We start from the raw sequence: 18,641 nt of genomic DNA, 5'->3' as shown, positions 1-18,641 counted from the left end.
TCCTTCGATCTGTAGCCTAGCCTTTTGTGCAGTGGTTCTCAACGTTTTTGTAATCACGTAACACCTAATGTTTTTTTAGTGTTATTGCGGACCACCTATCTGGTTCCTAGCCGAAGTATAAAACGTAACGATACACCAAAACACGTACAACAATCACCGAAAAACACAATTTAATGCAAAAACTTGGACTTGTTAAATGTGCGCATATCTAGCCACTATCGTTCGCGTGTACACAGGTTTAGCATCACTGCTGCAGTACATCATCGCCAACGGAGTAACATTGTGGTGAAGGTTGCAAGATATCAAGAAATTGTTTAAATTTTCCTTTCCATTTAGATGAAAAGGACCGAAGTTATAGTTTAAGTTCTAAACAGACCAGGGATACAATACGTTTAAAAGTAAACAAATAGAGAGCAAAAAATACAAAACGCACATTTAGTGAAGAGAGTTTCTTTATATTTTCGTTCAATAAATGTGGTAGTTCAAGCAGTTGTCAACTATCATATGCATCGTGGATTATTTGTTTTTCTTTTACTGAATTGTTTTACCCCATGATAAAAAAAATGTACAACTTTAGCACGTATCACCTTCATGCCCACGTGAACGAAATTACAAGGTAGACTTAGTTTGAAAAATATTTTGTTTGTAACAAAAATATCACAAACATTGCTCTCCAAAATCTCAAACATTTATATGTAGCAATTGCTATGAATTATCATGCAAGATATTTTTATAGTGAGACATCCTGCGACATGCACGAAAGGTATAATTTAAAACATAATATAACCATACTGGCAATGTAATTTTGTGCATATGTGCAGCAAAGCATACATTTAGGCACAAACTTTTCGAAAAATTTGTGTTTCAATCTTTTACTTTTTAGTAATATGTCGCATTAAAGAAGTTAATTTTTGGAAGCTGTTACATGTTAATTTTATTTCCAGCTATGTAATAATCATTTTTGTAAGTTTCGGTAGGGAAATCGTGGCCGTCAATTTGTGGCACAGAGCCGTTTGAATTTGATCTACTAGAAATGGGAAATGCCCATGCAGCATCTTGGCCATGGTCAAGTACGCAACAGGAACCAGCAAAAGGTAAAAAACTTGTTTAACTAAAAACCAAAACATTTAAAATATAAGAAACCGAATTCAATTATTAGTTAAGTTTAAAATCCTGCTGACGTGCCAAAAAAATTACGTTTGTTGGGTATAGTCCCAGAGCCAGTGGCATTACCACCCATAGAACCTTCCCCTGCCAAAGTGGCTGCTCCTGTGGAGCCTACTTCAACACCAGTGGATGCTGCACCTGCGGATGACAAACCGACACTTGGTACCTTTGAAGAGTTACACAAACCGTGTAAAGGTAATTAAAGGTCAATTCAAAATATTTCCCCTCTGCAGTCATGTAATTTTTTTGTTTTAGATTTGGCATTGCAGCCCTATGAGGGTCTACGCTTTATGGTGAACAAGGGACTAAGCTCGCACTTTCAGGTACAAGAAACTATTTTGTGTTGTGGTTTAACTCATATATAATAGACAAACTTGATAGGTACAACACACTGTTCATCTGAACAATGAAAAATCAAGTTACAAGTTTGGATCCACTTTTGTTGGATCAAACCAACCTTCTCCATCAGAGGTAGGCTAAATAAGCATGGTTTAATCAAACTATTAATCAAAAATTGCTATGTATATAACTGAAGGCCCATTAGTTCTGAAAATCCCATCGTGTAATTCCGGTTTCATAAAAAAAAAAGCAAAACGTCAGGAGTGTTACAGTTCGCAAGTTGTTTATTGGCACTATTTAAAAATATTGACTTGGAATTGGAATCATTGTTCACACAAAAGCATATTTGTTTGCTACTTTATAATTTTTGCTGGTTTGTGCACAGGCATATCCAGTTATGATTGGAGAAATGTCTAATGAAGGAAATCTTCAGGCACAGTTTATCCATCAACTTACACAACGCATCAGGTTAAAGTGCATTGGACAGGCAAGTTTCTTTGTCTTTCATTGAATATTTTTCTTGGCACTTTCATTGCCAAACCATGAATATTTACGTTTGGCCTATTGTGTCATGCAACGTACATGTACAATTCAGTGTCTTTTTACATCCGCCTTTGCAGTTCTGCCCATAATAGTACACATGGTTCTGGTAGGTCTGTTTCAAGCCTAAAGTATAAACAGATTAATTGGCCAATCATCTGAAAGTTTGTGGCAACTTTACGGCAGCATTTTCTAGTATTCATTGAAGCATTTCTCTTTATTAGTTGGTGCTCTGACTTGTTTTCGCATCGCACAACCATTGTCCAAACTTCTCGCATTAAAGTATCTTTGTTTAATGACCAACAAAATATTTTTCAAAAACCTGAAAATGACCGACACCAATGGGTAATTCACCCTGAATTGGGGTTCGTAGCGAAAGTGTTAATTTTATTGCAACTATCTTTTAGATGGTTGGTCCAAAGTTTCAATCCATTCAAGTTGGTACAGACGTATTTTTGAAAGATTCAACTATATCTGTTGTCACTGCAGACCCTGACATATTAAATGGGACAGGTAAGGCATTGATATTTTTTTTCAAATTATTTGTCAAAGTTTAGTGTTATAAATGTTTCAGTAAACTTGCATTTGCCTATAATGGTAAAAGCTAAAGCAGTAGTGAAGCAGTAATGTCCGTTGCCATATTCCATTTAAAAACCATTAGATTTTTGCAATGTTTTTATGCAGGTATGGTAATTCTCCACTACCTTCAAGCCATAACACCCAGGCTTTCAATTGGATCTGAACTTCTATACCAGCGGGGAGCTGGACGCCAACAGGCCATGGTTACTTTCGCGGGTCGCTACCAAAGTAAGAACTTTGCAAAAAAAACTTTTTTTATTATCATCTTATGTGCCCTGCAATTTCAGCTAAAGACTGGCAATTGGCTGGCACGTTTGGCATGGGTGGCATCCACGGAAGTTTTTTCCGCAAGGCCAACGAAAACGTACAGGTTGGCGTGGAACTGGAGGCATCCCTAAAAACTATGGAAAGTGTTACATCGCTGGCATATCAGTTTGATTTGCCAAAAATGAATTTGCTGTATCGGGGTACGTGTATCGTTAAGTCATATGTCGTATATCACATTCAATAGGCAGTATTTATTTGAACAGGAATGCTCACATCCGATTGGACGATCGGCAGCTGTTTGGAAAAGAAATTAGTCCCGCTACCTATAACACTAAACATGACTGGGACTTATAACATTAAAAAGGACAAAGTTGCCGTCGGCCTGGGTGCGGTTTTGGGTTGATGAAAAACCACTGGAGTCTTTGCCGCTGTCCAGCATATTACATCATTATAGTCCAATTCCCGAAGCTTCAGTGCGACCGTACCCGTGTTCGGGCTTCTGAACTACACCAACCCTGAGTTGTTGCAAATTTTTATAAGCGTCAACGGCAATTGTTACGTAGTGAAGTTAACGGGGTCGTTTTTTTACATTCCGGTATTTATGCAATTCAGCACGGCGCTATACGCCGATTTTGTTTTGACAACAAAATGCTGTTTTCGTTTAAACACTTGACAGAAATGTCTCGTTCGTGGTGTTTTGTGAGGATGTGTTTAACTAGGACAGGATGTGCTCAGACATTTAGCTGTATATTAATTTGTACAAAGCGATTTCGCAGAGTAATTTCAGCCGCGTTTGGGTAAGAGGCGCAAAACTACTAGCAATATTATTTGGTGTTTGTAAGAAAATTGAAACGAGGAGATTTACTGCCAAGTTAAAGCCGCGGTTATAATACGAATAGTGTTGGACCCAGAAAGCTTTTATCGGTGATTCCCAACATTTTTGTGTGTGCGTACCACTTGGAGGTAAAACAATTTTAACGCGTACCACTTGGTTGTGTGTTATACAAAGTAACCTAGGGCAGTGGGTCGCGAAGCATTTCTAAATGTTACAGTTTTCTATTAGATCACGTTTGGTCATATCTCATTGTGGGTCGCACAATAAAACTTGCATTAAAAGTGCGTCACGAACTGAAAAACGTTGGGAAGCACTGACCTAGGAGATAAAATAACAAACATTTTAAATTCGAACTATGTCCGCATATTACAGAAAGGTGCTCGCGTACCACCGGTTGGGAAACACTGGCTTATGTAGACGCGCACAACGCCTCCCATCGACGTTGAACAAAAAAATACGGACGACTAGAAAGAAATACGATTTACCTTCATTTATAACATGATGACTCTTTTTGGTTGCGATGTGAGGATAGAAAAGAAATGATGTTGGCAAAAAAAAACAGTTCGAGGCAAAATATTTAGAACGTAAAGGACGCTTGCGGTTTAAAAAAGCTCAAAATGCATAAAAATAAAATCGCCCAATCACAAATGTTACCAATAAGAACGCTATAAGACAACCCTGCTTATATCCAAATCATCAAATATTATTCCTTTATGTGACGGTTTTAATAAATTTTATCATCAGTTAAAAATGACGCAACGAGTGGTACAATATTCCTGTGTGGAATTCAACACAAATTTGATCCACCAAATTTGGCAATGGCGTAAGGCCTATGCATGCCTAAGAACAGTGGTTATCCCAACCTGGGTGTCATTTGTAACTTTTCGGGTAGTCGCAAGTTTTTTTAACATTAACCCTGGTAACTTTTCACCCTACGATTTGTCAGTAATTTAACATATCGATGGTACAAATTTTTTATTGCGATATTAACCCCCTCACCAAAAATTAACATTCTTGACGGCCGCTCATTGGTTTGTTGTCATTAATTAAGTGCCGCAAAATCTTTGGGGGTTGGGAAACACTGCATTAGAAATTTGTAATAACATACAAAAATATTATCCCGACGTCCCAAATAAACGGTGGTCACGTAAACAACTGGACTTTACCTGTCCAACTTTGGTTACCACATCAACTACGCCTGTGTCTGTCATCATATGTGATACGCGATATCTGCTGATGTGGGTCAAGCTCATTTAATCGATCGCGCAATTTACATAGGCTAATAGAGAGCACAATGTATGCTTGGACACCTTGGCCATGACGCTTTAAAATTGTCCATGCGCACCAGCTCTTGTTTGTTGAGTTTGGCTGCAAAAGTTAGCTTCGCGCTTACTTCCGAGTTTCGTTGCCCCTTTAAAGTTGGTACTGAAATCTTTGACTCTGCCAAGTTACATTTTCGTGCGTGATTGACGCGTGAACGATGTGTGCGGTTACAAACCCTCCTGTTACGCATGACTGGTTGTCGCCAACGTCTTTGTAAACTTACGCAATTTAGTTGTTTGTTGCGGTGTCCGCAAGCAGTTGTTGCCAAGAAGCGATATCTGCTTGTTTTCGTTTGGATTGGTTAAGATATTGTTTGCAGAAATGGCGAGACCACCACCATGTGTGATATGTGCCCGCTCTTGTGGCTGCCAATTTAGCTGGAGGTATTAAAACTGAACTGTTTGGTATTATGCATATCTGTATTGTAAGACTTACAGTAACTTTTTTTGGAAAATTACACAAGTAGTTTTACACATGGTAATTGTTCAAACTTGTTTTTCAGCTACAAGTATTCGATGTTGATCTTGACGTTTTTCTGCTACATGTCTTATCATATAAGCAGGAAGCCGCTGAGCATTGTTAAGGTATAGTCACACTGCCAATATAACTGTGCATGTGTTCATTTCAATAAACCCACTAGATCAGTATTTTAACCTGTGGGTCATGAACCCCCGCAAAATAAAAACAAAATGCCAATTATGCAAATTTTTCATCTGCTATTTTTTGCATTGAATAATTTGCAACAATTAGGTTTTATCCGTCTGTGATGCAACAAGTGTTTGCGAACATCTTGGTGACTCACAATGTTCATGTGGATTGTCATGCATGATACCCATTCTACATTGTATGTTTACAAAAGTGGTTAAGGTTATTTGGTTAAATTCAAGGTCATTTCATTGTGTTTTAATATTCCATGGGCATTTGTGCAGTAAACTACCATTACACTGCTGTGTTTGGTGACACAAGGAGTTGATAATTTACTGCATGTCTTTGTTTAAACGACACATTGTGGCATGCAGTAATTTTTTAAAGGTTATCTTTATTTGATTTTATGGGTTGCTGTACAAAAAAGGTGAAACCCACTACACTAACTAGTTGTATATCAAAAGTCAATCCTGTTTAAGCAATTGCTCGAAATGCAATATTTCAAGAGTTCTAAAATCCAAGATCACACTCTCTCTCAGCCAGCCAAGTTGCACATTTATTTGTTTGCAATTGACTATTTTTTTGCTGGGTTACATAATTTAAACATCATGTTCATGTGTTTCAGGGTGAGCTTCACAGAAATTGTTCAAAATTAAACCCAATGGACTACAACCATTGGTGGGGAAGTCATTCCGCTTCCCTCAGTCTTTCATTTGCGCCAACACCAGAAGACATAAAGCAAACAAATACTACAAATGGGACTTGGTGTGATTTTGCCCCTTTTGGTATGTTGCTGCGTATCTGAAAAACTACCTCCATATTCAATAAATTTCACTCTTTGCAGACAGAAATAATTACAAATCGTTGTATGGGGACTTGGACTATGCATTTCTTATTACTTATGCTTTTGGGATGTATTTCAGGTATTAACATAGTTAATATTTTCATAAACGTATACTCGCATGTAACGAGAATCATTTTGCAGCGGAATGATTGCAGAACGTGTGTCTTTGCGGTACTTTCTTAGCATTGGTATGGTACTGTGTGGTCTTTTCACTGCAATGTTTGGCTTGGGCTACTTTTATTCAATTCACTCATTTGCTTTTTATGTTGTTGCTCAGGTAAGAATTTAAAAAAATAATTTAGCTTGCATGAACACAAATTTAATATTATTGGTTACAGGAATTACCAATTCATAAGATATCCTTTACATAGAAGTATGTGATGTCATAGAAATATTATATAATATACCTAACTGTCACAGTTACCTCCTTTGCCAATGAATAATTTTCTGTAACTTCTTTTTTCACACTGCATGTTTACTGTATATGTTTGATAAAATGTCTTTTGTTATGAGTAAAATATACCTAAATAGTAAATGGTGCTGAATGTGAACTGGTAATTTGGCCTCAAAGTAAACAAAGATGTAATGCCCCAAATATTTTGCAGTAGTTCATTATCCTAGGCTTTCTCACCAAATACTTTAATCAGTGAACAATAGAGTTCTACATCAATTAATGTTAAGTTTTAGCTTGTGGAAATTTTAAGTGTTTTTTCACAGGTGTTAAATGGATTGGCCCAAACCACTGGATGGCCTGGTGTTGTCACCTGCGTGGGAAACTGGTTTGGCAAAAGCAGGTCTGTACTAAAAATTATCTTATGTTGTGAAGAAACAGTTTCACAGAAAAGACTCTAAATTCACACAAATTGAAAACTATGTAATACCAAATAAACACTTTTGCAGGAGAGGTTTTATAATGGGTGTGTGGAATTCTCACACGTCATTTGGAAATATTCTTGGTTCAGTAATTGCTTCAGCATATGTTGGCTGGGCATGGGGATACTCATTTGTTGTGCCTGGAATAATCATCGGCGCTCTGGGCATTCTAACCTTTTTGGTTCTTATAGATGGTAAGTAAAAAGGTCCTAATATGTTGATTGCAGCCATCATTATTGTATTTATAAATCTGTTTAAAACACTCTAACAGTAATTTAAAACAAAACCAATTGGCTTTCTTTGATGATTTTGTTTTGTTTTAAAGGCCCAGAAGATGTAGGAATTGATTCATGTGATCATTGCGAAGCACAGTACCATCCAATACCTAATCTTGAGGTTGGTATAGAATTGGACCAAAAAACGTCATCACAGGTTTGAGTTGGTGGCAGATACCACTACCAGAGCCACGTCCACTTCAAACTAGCACACATTGCACTATAGAGCTTGCTGCAAAAATTCTTTGGCTGTGACACTTCTATCCACTGTAGTTCCACTCACCAAAATGATTATGTTGTTGGGTTAAAAATGATTTGTTGAGTATTTTTAATTCCTTTAGTTAGACATGCTAGAATAACATAAGCCTTTTGGAAAGGATCATTCCTTGAGAACTGTCATTATATTAAAATATGAAGTTAAACAAAACTGAAGTTAAACAATAAAATCCAATACTGCAAACTCCATGGAAAGTGAATTACTAATTTTTTCTGTGGCCAAAAAAATAACAAATTGTTGCTGCATGGGCTTTTGCTATATTTGCTGCTGGGTGAAGATGGTGTTTTGTAAGCTTGGCTTGTTTGCTAAATTGCTTGTATTGGTGCTGCTGTAGGAGAGTGAAGCAGAAGCGAGCAGTTCATCATCAGATGTTGCAACAAAGTCCCACCAGCAATACCACAGTATTACGAGTGAAGATAGCAACCTGAATGTATCACTTGATAATTTAAACAACGTTTCAAAAAGTGAAGCAATTGGATTTATGGGTGCTCTTAAAATACCAGTAAGGGAGTTACCTTTTGTGTTTGGTTTATAGCCCTGGGCAAAAAACTGGTATAATGCAATCAGCAACAAGTTATGTTTGTTTATGCCTAATATTTTTAGATCAAATGACTGTCACAATTTTGTTGGACAAATGTATAAATGATGCAGTTATAAGTTATACAATTCTAAACCTTTCAAATTAGATAAACTCTTAATAGAGACTTGATATAGTTTTTCATGTAAGGAAACAGTGGTCAAATGTTACATTACTTTGTTGCAGGGCGTCATTGAGTTTTCTTTGTCCCTGTTGTTTGCAAAGCTTGTGAGTTATACTTTCCTCTTCTGGCTTCCGTATTACATCCTTAACACATGTAAGTCTTTGCAACAGCAAGAAACGTTTTTTTTGCAACTCACATTAATCATTAAATGTCCATTTTTCAATGTGAAGCACAGCATCATATGGCATACTTTGGCAAGACATCAAATTGGATATATAGTAGTTGTAGTAACTGTTTAGGCACATTTTTTTATATATATATTTGTGATACTAGTTTTTTTAACAATAATAATTTGTATTTGATATTTCTTCAAGTCATTGTTGTTTTGTTCAACTTCACGTTAAATTACCCTTTCTACAAAAGTCAGATTGTCTATAATTAATTAGAACTCAAAAGCATGTTAAAGTATGCAAAATTTGGAAAGATGTAAAAATGTTGTCCTTAGTGTCTCCCTGTCCAAGTCTTTTCATGCCAAACATGTGGTATAATTAATACTATCACTATGATATCAAAGTTCTTCTACAAAATTACTAAAAATCCTGTCATTTGTTTAGCAACGTTGAGCACACAAAACTCCGGGTTGTTGAGCACTCTGTTCGATGTTGGTGGAATTTTTGGAGGAATAGCTGCTGGTTTGGTTTCTGATAAACTAGGAGGCAGAGCAATAACATGTGGCGTAATGTTGCTTATTGGAGCTTGCATGGTGAGCTTTTTAGTATAATTCATACATTACATACTGTGCAACATGATAACTGGATGCAAACAATAAAAGTTTGTCTAATGCTGCACTTTTTCAAAGTTTATGTAGCTTGTATTTTGTTGAACTAATTTGTGGTTGTGGACAAGGTTTAGTCTTGAACACTCAAGATTTTACTACATTTTTTAGATGTTTTTGTATAATACATATGGGTCTGTGAGCATGGCCGTCAACATTACTTTGTTGCTGGTTACTGGTGCCTTTGTAAATGGTCCATATGCACTTATTACCACAGCAGTATCAGCTGACCTCGGAACACACAGAGGTATGTTAAACATATATTCATATAGAATTACAATTAAAAATATATTTTTTGTAGTTCTTCAAGGAAATTCAAGAGCACTTTCAACAGTCACAGCAATTATTGATGGAACAGGGTCTATAGGTTTGTAATATTTGTATGTACAGATTTTCAATGTCAAAAAACTTCTGTTTGCTGCCCTTCTGGAATTAAGTTAATGTTTGCAATGTTAAAAAATAATACAATGAGGCTTGTTTAGGGTTATAAATATACATTGACTTCAGGTTGAAATGTATACCTAGGGTTAACAGTGCTTAGAAATGTATTTCGCATCAACAGTGGTAAAACAATTCTTGAATGTAATCAATAATTTTATATATTGATACTGTTTTTCACTTAAAATTTATGTGAAAAATTGTACTGTTTCTGTACTGATTAAAAAAATCTCCGTACTGTCGTACACCAGCCCTAATGTACACTTTTGTTTAAAAGTAAAGCCAGAATTTGTTTTATCAGCAACACCAATGTTTCATTTCTTATCCTTCATTCCCTACGTATGTGGCTTCTAATACTTTTTTTCTTACAGGGGCAGCCATAGGACCTTTTCTCACTGGACTTATTTCCCCTTATGGATGGTCAAAAGTATTCTACATGTTAATTGCTTCAAATTTGCTTGCTTTTACTGTGAGTTAACTTCATAGTAATTTATTTTCTGTATAACTAATGGGTTTCTGTAATTGTTTTGCAGCTTCTTGGTCGACTCATATTAAAAGAGTTGACTGAAATCTTTGGTGTCAAATCTGCTCCATTGTTATCCAGGTATGGTTTCATGATTTCGCAAACACCTGTTCCAAACTAAAACTGTACATCTACATAAATTGTTTGACCACAACACAATCCAAATTAGCGTTCAGTGTATTTGAGCAAACAGCTTTGCAACACATAAAGCAATGTTTGTTTGCTTTAGCACATGCACAGATTTCAAAACTTATCAAGAGTGCTGTTTGCCAAGCAGCAAAGGTATAACAACAAAACCGTTACCTCTGGAGGTATAGCATGGGACAGCATGAATAGAATGTGTGTGGGGCAAATATGCAGTTGTGGGGTCAACTTTATTGTTTTGAGTTATTTTTGTTTGACGATTATAAGGAGCTGTTTTGTTTGTGGCACACCAACTTAATTTAATTAAAGTGTGTTTCAGCATTTCATTGTCAAAATTTACAACTGGTTCATTTTTGCAATTATACACAAATGCTGGAGAAACGATTTATTTTGCAGAAAATAATGTCTGATTTTCCAAATTGGTGGCACATTTCCAAACCTGTAACAGCACACAATTTGGGAAACTCCAGTTCAAAACAAGTTTATCTTTTCCAATGTTTTAAATTTAGCAAAGTAATGTTTGTGGTGGTCTTCAGGTGTTTCCAGCATGTGTAGAAACAGTAATATTTTTACCATTTGACTATATTTTATACTTGTTAAATAAGGTAACCAATCAGTTGCACCAGCACTATCAAGAGATACTTTTAAACATTTAATGGGCAATTGTCATCTTGTCCAAGAATTGCCGAACACTGAACACCAATCTTGTTATTTCGGACAACTGACAAAATAACACAACAAACAAACTACACCTGAAGTTCCTAATGATTGGACTGCATTGTTAATAGAAAACACGTCGCAAAAATATTTTTGAATTGCCCAATCTTCCAACTATGTTTATAATTTTACTGCAGTAATATTGAGGATGCTGAGATGCCCCCATGCTATGAAGAGCAACCAAGCTACAACATCACCAACCAAAAAATTCTTGCAACATAAAATGGAAACCAAGGAGTGTTAGCAGTAAAATAGGTTGCCTGTGTTTATTGTTCTTGGTATTATTTAAAGCCCAGTTACCTTCTTCTTGTTTGTAGTGCAATAAAATAATATATCGTGCATTGCCATCGTTTCTGGTGCTGGCAAACTGCTTCTTATTGTATAACGTACTGATACTTAGCAAAATACGCCAAAATGTAATAATACAAAAAATCAAGTGGAAAATATATTTTCATGCAAGTTGTTCGTGGTTGTACAATAAACTGTTTATTCAGATGTGTTTACGACTCCTACTTTTGTTAATAAATCTGTTCAAGTAAGCTTCTTTTGGGAAAATACTGCTAGTGTCCTTTAAGAACTGCCGATCACATATTGGCATGAAACATTGCGGCGTTGTCCGTGTGTATGTGAAGTTTGCCTGGCCAAATTGAAGTATCTTGCGCACCAGACTATCTTGACCACGATACCAGGGAACTCAGTTGGCCTCCGTCGGCTGAATTTATTCGGCCGAATTAGCGATTTTGAATTGATTCCGCCAAGACCAACATTTTTACGCTCAAGTGTTTGGAATACGAACAGTAGCGTGTGTTTTCGATACTATTAAAGATATAGTATTTTGAGTCTTTTCCGGGTAATCGTGTGTTACACAATCTTAAAATTTGCTGATATTGCAACGTGGCTTTCAATTATTAAATAAGTCTGCTTAAGGAGTACAAATCCAGTAGTCTGCAGCAAGAACAACACTGTATTGATTTAGTTATAGCAGCCGACCGAACTTATAGGAACGCTGCAGGGTTGTGTTTGTGATACAAAGTGACGACATATCGTTTAGTTTTCATTGAAAACAATAAGTATTATTGGTTTGCCAAGATTCACGAAAACGGTAATAACTGGAAATTACCGACGGCCAAGACAACCTTAAAACGCGAAGAACGGCGATAATGATTGAACAATCCTGTTGTGCTATCAAATTGCATGACGTAGCAAATGATTCGGTCGAATATATTCTACAAAACTTTGTGAATATTGGGTTTCGGACATCTAGGCTTACAAACCCTTTATGCGTGTAATCGTAAGGACCTGCAACTCACGACTGCACGAATATTGCATTTTTCAAAACAATTATTCTAAATAAAAACAAGTGTATTTGCAATGATAAAATGGTAAAGTTCCACAACAAGTGATGCTTCATGTAATGTAGCGCTAATACTAAACACCATAAATCATACAAAGAGCTCAGGTGTGCAATGAATGCCACCAACTCCACAAAGTAGAGACATCAGCAGGTGGGGCAGTCAGACGGCAGTTTATTATTGCCTTGGTGAACTTCTGATTTTTCACGCAACGGCATTTGCTCATTCTTCCATTTTAGAAATGTAGTCATCAAGTTGTTTATCGAGCTCCTCAGCTGAAACTTCTGTTTTCTGTTGGCGCCCGCGGCCTCTGCCGCCGCCTCCTCCACGACCACGTCCCCTTCCTCTCCCTTGTCCACGACCCCTGCCTCCTCGGCCACCAGCTATTACATAAAATAGTATGGGGAATAATAGTAAAAGGGTGTGTTTTTTTCATGCAAACTTACATTGTCCAGTCTTTTTTTGGCCAATCCTTCCATTCATTTCCTGAGATAATGTGGAAGTATTGTTGCTTCCATCAGCATATTTGATTTGCATTATTCTGCCATCAAGTGGCACACCATCATATTGTTGAAGGGCCTGGAAAATACATGAAGCAGTTCGTAAAACCGATACTGACAGGAAGATTTTCATGTTTGTATTACGACTCTTTAAGTCATATAAAGAGACTGGCCCATACTGTTGTTAACATTGCAATGTTTTATGTACGGAAAACGTTTCGGTGAGAACTTATGGCATCTTCAGTATTATGATTGTTTTTATAAAACATAAGGTTAACCTTTGCTGCATCACTCCTTCTTTCAAAATGCACATCAGCAGTTCCTAATGACCTTCCAGATCGGTCATAGTGAACAGCAGACTTGCGGAGGGCCCCGAACTCGGAAAATAGTTCAGTAATATCACTATCTGATACACCATAGTCCAGATTGGTCACCAGAAGTTTTCCATTACCACCAGTTCTGAAAATCAAAAGTAGTTGAGAAACATAGTAATTAGGCATTTGTAAATTTTGTTGACATTACCGATTATCACCACCAACATTTCTTTGATTGCCTCCTTGCTTGGAATTGGAATTGTACATATCATGGTCCCATTTATCATTGGGAACATTCGTAGATCTTGAGTATGGAGCAGACCTGCTTCTTCCACGGCCTCGTCCTCGGCCACCACCTAACAGAAGAGAGGTTTTCCAATGAAGAGAAAAGGGCAGGTCAAGTTGAACAGGGGAAAGCTAAAGCAAATCGGTTGCCCTTGCGACTTGCAGTAGCACAGAACAACGAAGTAAACTGAAATGGCTGGAACTGAATATTAACATCTTGAACAACTGTGGAGCGCATTTTTTTGAAATAAGGGCATCCATTTGAATTGGAAGCCCCCAGGCTTGCTACACAGCTTTGCTGGTTTTCAAACCAACATCTTGCAATCAAAATGACTGCACCAACTCAATTCACCTCCGTGAATTAATATGGCAGCTGTGCAAGGCCCATATATAAAGCCTGCCTTATATTTTGAAATAAACATTTCAACAAATTGTCTGCAAAAGTTTGTTTCAGAATTCTTCATTCCATGGCTTCAAACACAAAGGAGAATGATTCCATTCCCAGCTTCTATATATACCTCTTTTGTTGCCACGAGCTTGGCCAACACCACCACCAGTTGACTTGCGATTTCCACCTCCTCTTCCCCCTCTTTTGCCCTTAGGATTCGTCTTCTTGTTAATTTTAATGATGTCGTCGAGTGAAAGGTCAAGCTTGTCTCCCATTTTTTAAACTTATGATACTGGTAAAAACTAATTTGAAAAAACAACGTCTAATAAATAAATTCACATTAGATTTGTTGTAAAATATCGAGTTATCCACATAACAAATACAACACTTGTTTGTCATGTAGCCTACCTAACATGTTTTAACTTAACCTAGCCCATACAACACAATAAACAAACGCACATTACTCACATAATAGGCTAACAACCAACAACGCGCGAATTGTTACAACGACTGTTACAACATAACGTTACAATACTGCAACGTTTCCACACCTTTGCGCAACACAGGATCGTGACGCGAGAGAAGCCAAGAACGCCATTTTCCTGCAACGTGCTCGAAATGAACGAAGCTTTGTGATTGGCTAAAAACTCATTTTTTCGCGACGCTGTAGCGCCAAAAACATCCGGGTTACTTCAACGTCTCCGTGACTCAAACGAATTTAAAACTCCCCACGCCGTACTGTTCGCCCAAGTTGCAAAACAGGCTCTGATGCAAATCTAGCTGCATGTCGACTTTTATTCCTAAGATTATTCGCATTTTTACAAACACACCATGGAACTTTAGCGCTAGTCTTTCGCACTGCGAAGGGCGCGAAGCTTATCGTGATAGTTCTTTGAAGGAAATCACCGCCTATTACCACCGACGCCAAGCAGTTGGAGGAACCTACAAAGCTTATCAAAGAAGGTGCGAAAACATTCGTACGCCGAAGAACAGTCGACAAACACAAAACAAGGCAAATGTAGTGCGACATCTGTGACCAGCTGGTTCGATGCAAAAGTTTTGTTTCCTAAAACCTCGTTTTCGAATAAACTTGTCAAATAAAAAAAACGCTTGTACAATATGCTCTCGCGCTTGCTACAAACCGAACGGTCGTAATGCTATAAAAAGAAACAACGGGAGCGACAATGAAAAACTGGGAGTGTTTGCCAGTTCTTGGTCGTAACCTGCTATGAAGTCGCGGGTTTCGCGTAAAGTAAGCAATGGCGGGGGATTTTGTTTGACTTTTGATAAAGTTGTTTTCCTAGGTCGGTACCGGTTTGCAGGCTAACTAATGTGCATATAAGACTTCGAAGAGTAGCCTACCCTATACATAAGTTACATGTTTTGGATTTCCTGTTCGTAGGCTACGCAGAAAACGTTTCAACTGCTAAATATGCCAAGTAAGTTTCATTAGCGAAATATGCCTAGTAGCCTATTTATTGTTAATTCGATTTGAAATAAAACCCAGCAAATCAATCATATAGCTTTATGTGATTATAAACTTACCAGAAATTGTTATGAAGAACTGCACGACGGAAGCTACTCCCATCGGAGGAAGCAGTGGCCTGTATACGATAGGTTTCACTGCCGATGAAGGTATGGTGTGTTTATATGTAGCCCACTGTTTCACAGTCGTGCTGTAAAAACATGAAATTATTTTGCCAATGTCCCGCTTGTCTTTCAGCCTGTTTTGTTTAATTGCAGCTGAGAAACTTGTTGCTACAAAAACTCCCAAAGAAATACCACCAGAGAATGGTTTGGATGCTTTGGCGATAGTTTTAACCGAAAATAGCATATGGTGATATTTGCTCAGAAAAAGTAATAGAGATGGACCACGTCGAACTAAAGACTGGTAGTTCTGTTGGAGAGATCGGACTTACCGTGCACATCAACACACCAAAAACCAAGAATTGTGCATCGAGTGAGAACAATTATAAATGATGAATCTTGATAAGTCTTTTTACTAAATTTTTTTTTTTTTAAATGGCGTTTATAATTGGCACACAGGTTCCAAACCACAGAATACTCAAAATATAGCGATGCCTGAAGCACGAAATAGTCCTACCCCGTTGGCAGCCCAGGATACATGTTACCACCAGCATCAACCACGCATGACATTCACTCCAGAATCTTTCTCATTTAATCCATAAAATGCTGTTTATTGCTTTTTAACTCACGTGGGATCAAGTTTTCATTATTATGGTTACTTTTTTCTACTTCTATCTTGGCTTTTTGGTCTACATAATCGCTATTGTTCCGCTTTCCGTTGTGGAGTTTTTCCTAAAGGCCTATTTTGAGTGTTTAGTTATTGGTCTGATGTTTTTTACGTTCGTTGTCGTTTTTTAACATGCACTCAAAATACACTTTAACGTCACACACCCAGTTCCAAAATAAGCAACTAAATTGAAGCTTATCGCAGTTGCTGGTCAATCAAATAAAGAAAGACACAAGGTGCATCTCAAAAATATACAAATCAATACGGGTTTTTAAACACATATCCATGGTTAGATAGAAAGGTTTATTTTGAATGCAGACAATTCTAAATGCAGTCGCCGCGAAAACCTTTGTTTTTATTAAATCGTGCAGTACACCTTGTGCAGTACTTCAGGGCCAGGTCGAATACCCAGCCTCTGTCGAAAACTTTATATCTGTTGGTTTTTGAGACCGAGGAAGATCAGTTCCTCCTGTACGTTTGTTTACACACTTACCGTGGTTGCTTTGTTGGAAAGGCCCGTGTTGCCCTGGTTGAAGCTCATATGTGTTTTGTACTTGCGTGCTACACTGCGGTCGCAAATCGGAATTCAGGCAGATTTGTTCGTTGTTTCATTGCGTGTACTTTGAATAGTTCATTTCAACTATGCCAAGTAAGTAGAACTGTTGATATTACTGTGACTAGTTAAGGAAATTGTTCATTTTTGACATCTTAGTTTGATGACAATTAATTTTTGCAGAAATTGTTATGAAGAACTGTACGACCGAAGGTTGCCCAGTCGGTGGGAACAACAACACATACACAATAGGATATAGCGGGGATGAAGGTATAGTTTCTAAATGGCGAATACAATGATGGCTTGCTCATTAGTTGATACCTCAAATCTTTTCTGACACGCTCTATATGTTGTAGCTGCCGCAATTGCTTCTGCAAAATTACCAGTTGCGATTCGCCCCGAAAACGGTAAGAATATAACTCTAATATCTCATTTCAAGTCGTTTAATATTCTTGTGATTTCTATGGATATAGATTCTACCATCGAAGTGGAAGGAGGTCATTTTAAGAGTGGAAGTGCAGTTGGGGAGACTGGACTCACAATGCACATACACAAACCAAATGAACAAACCCGGGGTAATTTGTTGAAGTTAATGGTAAAAATTCTCATATGTATTCATGCGTTTGCGTATTTTTTCAGGTTTATGCGAGGTAGTAAATTTTTTTAAACTTTTATTTTTTGACCCAGAATCCCCATCTCAAGATAAAAGCACGGACGATTCTTTCAAAACATGTTCATCAAATGTTGATTCATTCTCAGTGAGCGGAAATATCTAACTTGGCCGTGTCCATATGTCGCGTGTTTTAGACAATTTGTCACGACTTTTGTGTGGAATATGTCAAAAAGTACATTTCCATTTGTGATGATTGTGCTTCAAGTACAAAACCTAACCTATTATTCTTGTGCAAACAAACTATTGACAAATAACATAGGAATAAATAACGTGGGGCCATACAAAACCAAAAGCGCCTATAAATGTAGTTAAAGTACGCTTCATCCGATCCAAATCAGCAGACTTGAGCACCCCGAGGAATTTGGAAAGTCATGCTTTTTGTTAAAATAAGAAATATTCGGGTATTTCGGTCGAATCCGAATGTTGACACTGAACCCTCAATGTAGTGTGCTCAATGCAAATTAAAACAATAGTGGTAGGAATCGTGCATTTGCATTGGAATTATGTGCACGATAATAAGATTGAACGAAACAAACCCTGGTGAATTTAGTGCACGAATAACGGCATGATACAGTAGAACCAGCATGCACTGTAGCAAAAATACAAACTGTGTGTGTGATTTTTCGCAACTGATATGTAAGTTTATTGCGTAATTATATATTCGAATTCTGTCCGGATTCGACCGAATATTGGTGTATGTATTCGGACGAATCCAATTTTTACTGTTTTGGCACTTTTCTAGATTTAACTGTGGGATGGCCTTCTACTTCCTTAACGCGAATAACTTTTATGTGGAAGATACTTTTACACCGGGTCACAAAGTTTTTCCAAACTTGATCCACATACAAACCTATGTAACATAGAAATCTGTGCGAATATTAACGCTACGATTTCGTTTCTGTTTTATACATAATTATATGTGGATCAAGTTTGGAAAAAAAACTTTGTGACCCGGTGTAGTAGTATTTTCCCTTTCATGTAGTCCGCTAGCTCCACCGTG

General features: G+C 37.3%; 5 protein-coding genes across 6 annotated transcripts; 4 read left to right on the top strand and 1 right to left on the bottom strand.

The window, feature by feature from the left end:
* The first annotated feature begins 948 nt into the window (after positions 1-948).
* Positions 949-3,567, top strand: LOC145898621 (mitochondrial import receptor subunit TOM40 homolog). The gene is made up of 9 exons (XM_082987149.1): positions 949-1,094; positions 1,213-1,362; positions 1,423-1,490; positions 1,549-1,638; positions 1,892-1,993; positions 2,454-2,559; positions 2,731-2,853; positions 2,913-3,092; positions 3,156-3,567. The coding sequence occupies exons 1-9, from the start codon at positions 1,034-1,036 to the stop codon at positions 3,293-3,295; spliced, it is 1,020 nt and encodes a 339-aa protein (XP_082843275.1). The 5' UTR covers positions 949-1,033; the 3' UTR covers positions 3,296-3,567.
* Positions 3,568-5,283: 1,716 nt separating this feature from the next.
* LOC145899625 (glucose-6-phosphate exchanger SLC37A2-like) lies at positions 5,284-11,821 on the top strand. 2 transcript variants are annotated; one of them, XM_082988504.1, is made up of 16 exons: positions 5,284-5,433; positions 5,553-5,634; positions 6,321-6,480; positions 6,540-6,618; positions 6,681-6,816; positions 7,257-7,333; positions 7,440-7,606; positions 7,738-7,808; positions 8,299-8,466; positions 8,728-8,818; positions 9,280-9,428; positions 9,612-9,747; positions 9,802-9,867; positions 10,310-10,407; positions 10,472-10,542; positions 11,460-11,821. In XM_082988504.1, exons 1-16 carry the CDS (start codon positions 5,372-5,374, stop codon positions 11,542-11,544), a joined length of 1,698 nt encoding a protein of 565 aa, XP_082844630.1. In that variant the 5' UTR covers positions 5,284-5,371; the 3' UTR covers positions 11,545-11,821. The 2 variants fall into 2 exon arrangements, with proteins under 2 accessions (XP_082844630.1, XP_082844629.1); XM_082988503.1 differs by having other exon boundaries at positions 7,738-7,844.
* An 842-nt stretch (positions 11,822-12,663) lies between these two features.
* LOC145898570 (THO complex subunit 4-A-like) lies at positions 12,664-14,482 on the bottom strand. Its single transcript, XM_082987075.1, has 5 exons — positions 14,292-14,482; positions 13,697-13,844; positions 13,453-13,633; positions 13,121-13,253; positions 12,664-13,057 (listed from the first exon to the last, which is right to left on the bottom strand). The coding sequence occupies exons 1-5, from the start codon at positions 14,434-14,436 to the stop codon at positions 12,897-12,899; spliced, it is 768 nt and encodes a 255-aa protein (XP_082843201.1). The 5' UTR covers positions 14,437-14,482; the 3' UTR covers positions 12,664-12,896.
* A 1,008-nt stretch (positions 14,483-15,490) lies between these two features.
* Positions 15,491-16,371, top strand: LOC145899406 (uncharacterized). The gene is made up of 5 exons (XM_082988169.1): positions 15,491-15,600; positions 15,710-15,796; positions 15,905-15,955; positions 16,014-16,121; positions 16,208-16,371. Exons 1-5 carry the CDS (start codon positions 15,594-15,596, stop codon positions 16,348-16,350), a joined length of 396 nt encoding a protein of 131 aa, XP_082844295.1. The 5' UTR covers positions 15,491-15,593; the 3' UTR covers positions 16,351-16,371.
* A 604-nt stretch (positions 16,372-16,975) lies between these two features.
* LOC145899490 (uncharacterized) lies at positions 16,976-17,751 on the top strand. Its single transcript, XM_082988285.1, has 5 exons — positions 16,976-17,064; positions 17,152-17,238; positions 17,325-17,375; positions 17,442-17,543; positions 17,656-17,751. Exons 1-5 carry the CDS (start codon positions 17,058-17,060, stop codon positions 17,742-17,744), a joined length of 336 nt encoding a protein of 111 aa, XP_082844411.1. The 5' UTR covers positions 16,976-17,057; the 3' UTR covers positions 17,745-17,751.
* Positions 17,752-18,641: the final 890 nt, after the last annotated feature.

This window comes from Ascidia mentula, chromosome 4, assembly GCF_947561715.1.
Source record: "Ascidia mentula chromosome 4, kaAscMent1.1, whole genome shotgun sequence".
Taxonomy (NCBI): Eukaryota; Metazoa; Chordata; class Ascidiacea; order Phlebobranchia; family Ascidiidae; genus Ascidia; species Ascidia mentula.
The sequence above is the reverse complement of the archived record's forward strand: the minus strand, read 5'-3'. Positions and strand labels throughout refer to the sequence as shown.

Coding starts and splice junctions, on each gene's coding strand:
- LOC145898621 (XM_082987149.1), top strand. CDS start 1,034: ATGGGAAATGCCCATGCAGCATCTTGGCCATGGTCAAGTACGCAACAG. Junction 1,639..1,891: donor ACCAACCTTCTCCATCAGAG/GTAGGCTAAATA, acceptor GTTTGTGCACAG/GCATATCCAGTTATGATTGG. Junction 3,093..3,155: donor AATGAATTTGCTGTATCGGG/GTACGTGTATCG, acceptor TTATTTGAACAG/GAATGCTCACATCCGATTGG.
- LOC145899625 (XM_082988503.1), top strand. CDS start 5,372: ATGGCGAGACCACCACCATGTGTGATATGTGCCCGCTCTTGTGGCTGC. Junction 5,434..5,552: donor GGCTGCCAATTTAGCTGGAG/GTATTAAAACTG, acceptor CTTGTTTTTCAG/CTACAAGTATTCGATGTTGA. Junction 6,481..6,539: donor GTGTGATTTTGCCCCTTTTG/GTATGTTGCTGC, acceptor CACTCTTTGCAG/ACAGAAATAATTACAAATCG.
- LOC145898570 (XM_082987075.1), bottom strand. CDS start 14,436: ATGGGAGACAAGCTTGACCTTTCACTCGACGACATCATTAAAATTAAC. Junction 13,845..14,291: donor AGCTCGTGGCAACAAAAGAG/GTATATATAGAA, acceptor CTCTTCTGTTAG/GTGGTGGCCGAGGACGAGGC. Junction 13,254..13,452: donor GAAGGAGTGATGCAGCAAAG/GTTAACCTTATG, acceptor TGTATTTTCCAG/GCCCTTCAACAATATGATGG.
- LOC145899406 (XM_082988169.1), top strand. Junction 15,956..16,013: donor AGAAATACCACCAGAGAATG/GTTTGGATGCTT, acceptor ATATTTGCTCAG/AAAAAGTAATAGAGATGGAC. Junction 16,122..16,207: donor AACCAAGAATTGTGCATCGA/GTGAGAACAATT, acceptor ATTGGCACACAG/GTTCCAAACCACAGAATACT.
- LOC145899490 (XM_082988285.1), top strand. Junction 17,239..17,324: donor AGGATATAGCGGGGATGAAG/GTATAGTTTCTA, acceptor TATATGTTGTAG/CTGCCGCAATTGCTTCTGCA. Junction 17,544..17,655: donor ACCAAATGAACAAACCCGGG/GTAATTTGTTGA, acceptor TTTTTGACCCAG/AATCCCCATCTCAAGATAAA.